At 37.3% G+C, this 2,643-nt stretch overlaps 1 protein-coding gene across 1 annotated transcript; it reads left to right on the forward strand.

The window, feature by feature from the left end:
* Positions 1 to 197: 197 nt before the first annotated feature.
* On the forward strand, positions 198 to 2,608 carry LOTGIDRAFT_146725 (hypothetical protein; the record flags this gene model as incomplete). Its single annotated transcript, XM_009046682.1, has 4 exons — positions 198 to 259; positions 768 to 858; positions 1,434 to 1,586; positions 2,420 to 2,608. The coding sequence occupies 4 exons, from the start codon at positions 198 to 200 to the stop codon at positions 2,606 to 2,608; spliced, it is 495 nt and encodes a 164-aa protein (XP_009044930.1).
* Positions 2,609 to 2,643: the final 35 nt, after the last annotated feature.

Here is a 2,643-nt window from a genome sequence, read left to right on the forward strand (position 1 = left end):
CTCTCATCCCTCTCTCAGCGCTCTCTTAAATAAAAAATTGCCCCATTGCCCACTTTTGGTAGATTACGTAGCAATTCTTTAGTTGACATTTTATGACATTCAAAGATTATAGTTTATTTTTATCTAATTGTACGCAAACTCAAAGTATGATTTCATTTCAAAAAGTATCCCTTGATTGTCTTTTACAGGTAGCGCCAATGTCTTGGACTGAGGTTCATGGTTGGGCAGGAAAAGGAGGTTCTTATCTTGGCACCAGAAAGTAAGTTAACTTATCTGCCTGATGACTCTTTCATAGTCTCTGACACTGTTTTGACGAATGTCACTGATGTAGGGCCAGAAAAACTTATTGCCTTTACCTAGCCTCGGATTTTGGGACCGAAATTTGCCTAACCAGGTGCAGAAAAGTATGATTGAGATAATAAATATTCATGAAGTCACATGATTTCCACGTCAACCAATCAACACACTTCATTTTTATGTTTTGTTTTGTAAATTTGAACACATACAAAACTAGTGAATATTATATGAATAAGGGCAACCCCTTTCGTATGAAAAAGATCATTTTGATTGGTTGAAACTTATTGTCTCATGTGAAGCTATTTGGATAAGGTGAACCATAGTTCCATTTATTTAGTGATTGTACAGGGATTCTGATGTATAATTATTACACCAGATTTGAAATTTTATGTCCATTCTAAGTGGTAGTGTTCCTTTAACAACAATGTCTAGCTAGAAACTTGCTGAATCTTTCCAAAATTTTATTGTAGACAATTAGCTGAAGAAGCTGGGTTGGGAAAAATCGCGCACAAACTTCAAGAACATAAAATAGAAGGCTTGTGTATTATTGGTGGATTTGAGGTGAGTTTTGGACATGTAACCTTAGTCTTCAATTTATTATTAGAAATTTGTAATTTTAAACTCTCTGTAGGGAATGCCATATTGATATTCCAAATAAATTTTTTTAGCTATGTGGACTCTCTGAAAAGGATACCAAGTTGACAAACCTAATGACACAATAAGCATTTTTTGCGACGTGAACTCTCTGAAAACGATGTCAAGAGAATAAATTTGCAATGCGAACTCACTGAAGGATTGTAGATAGACCAAGAAAACATTATTAGCTATGTGAACTCTCTGAAGGGAATGCTAGGTTGGCAAACTTTAATACCGTACCAAATAAACACTTTTAGCTATGTGAACTCTCTGAAAATGATGTCAAGAGAATGAATTAGCAATGTGAACTCTCTGAAGAGATTGTCATGTAAAGATTGTTGAGTTTTTTTGAAAGAAACATCATTAGGACATGACTGCAGTAGAAAACATGTTAGATTACAATGGAGTGAAAAATATCGGAAAAAAAATATAATCAAGATTGGCAAAATGGATGCCAAGTTAAAATGGATGCCATATAAATACCATAATTCTATTTTCAGGCGTTCCACAGTTGTCTACAGATAGCCCAAGCTCGAGATAGGTACCCAGCATTCTGTATACCTATAACAGTTGTACCTTGTACTATTAGTAATAATATCCCTGGTTCGGACTTCTCCCTAGGGGCTGATACGGCCCTCAATGAAATTACTGACGTAAGTCATCAACTTGTTTACCATTTTGATTTTTATACGCCCACATTGTAATGTGGGGCGTATATTGCTGTCTCCCCTGTTTGTCCGATTGTGTGCAATAGGTTTTTGTCTGATTTTTTATGTGTAGGTTTATATTCACAAGATCTAGGACCAGTTCGAATTTGGGTATGATTTGATGAATAATGACAGAGTTACATCCCTTGATATTCTAAATATATATTGAAAATGGCTTGTGAATGCAATAGAGCAACAGTTTTTGACAACAATTTAGGAATTGGGTTATATTCAAAAGATCTAGGACCAGTTCGAATTTGGGTATGATTTGATAAATAATGACAGAGTTACATCCCTTGATATTCTAAATATACATTTGATGTGGCTCTGCCCCAATTTCAACACAGGGGTATTAGCCTGCTCTTTTTCAATTCTGACTGTCGAGGGATCTTTAACGTACACAGCCTGTAGCACACATGGTCTTGGACAGACACCATGCAGGGTGCAATGAGGGAAATTTTGCCAGGACAGCGGCATTAGCCTACCCTTTTTCGCTTTTCAACTGTTGAAGGATCTTTAACGTGCACAGCCTGTAGCACACAGGGTATTGGTTTATTGTCCCATCCAAACAACTAGACGCCTTTTCCATGCCAGCCTCTCTTACCTTCATCACTGACAGGGGGAAACTGGGTTGAAAAACCCAAACATATAATCTCAAGCTATGTCTGGACAGTCAGTTTGTCTAACCCAGCCAGTCCCTTCGACCTGCATCACTGACAGGTGGGAAACTGGGTTGAAAAATCCAAACGTTATGTTATTTAGAAGTTTTTTCCTTTAAGATTTGTGATAGAATTAAACAATCTGCCACTGGAACCAAACGTCGGGTCTTCATAGTGGAGACAATGGGAGGATTCTGTGGTTACCTAGCAACACTAGCTGGTCTGGCTGGAGGAGCAGACGCAGCCTATATATATGAAGAAAAACATGGCATCTTAGACTTAAAGGTATGTTCTCTTGAATGCAATTGATAACTTAAAGGGACCGGTAGGCCATTTTTTGACCA

This window comes from Lottia gigantea (assembly GCF_000327385.1).
Source record: "Lottia gigantea unplaced genomic scaffold LOTGIsca_1043, whole genome shotgun sequence".
NCBI classification, from domain to species: Eukaryota; Metazoa; Mollusca; class Gastropoda; family Lottiidae; genus Lottia; species Lottia gigantea.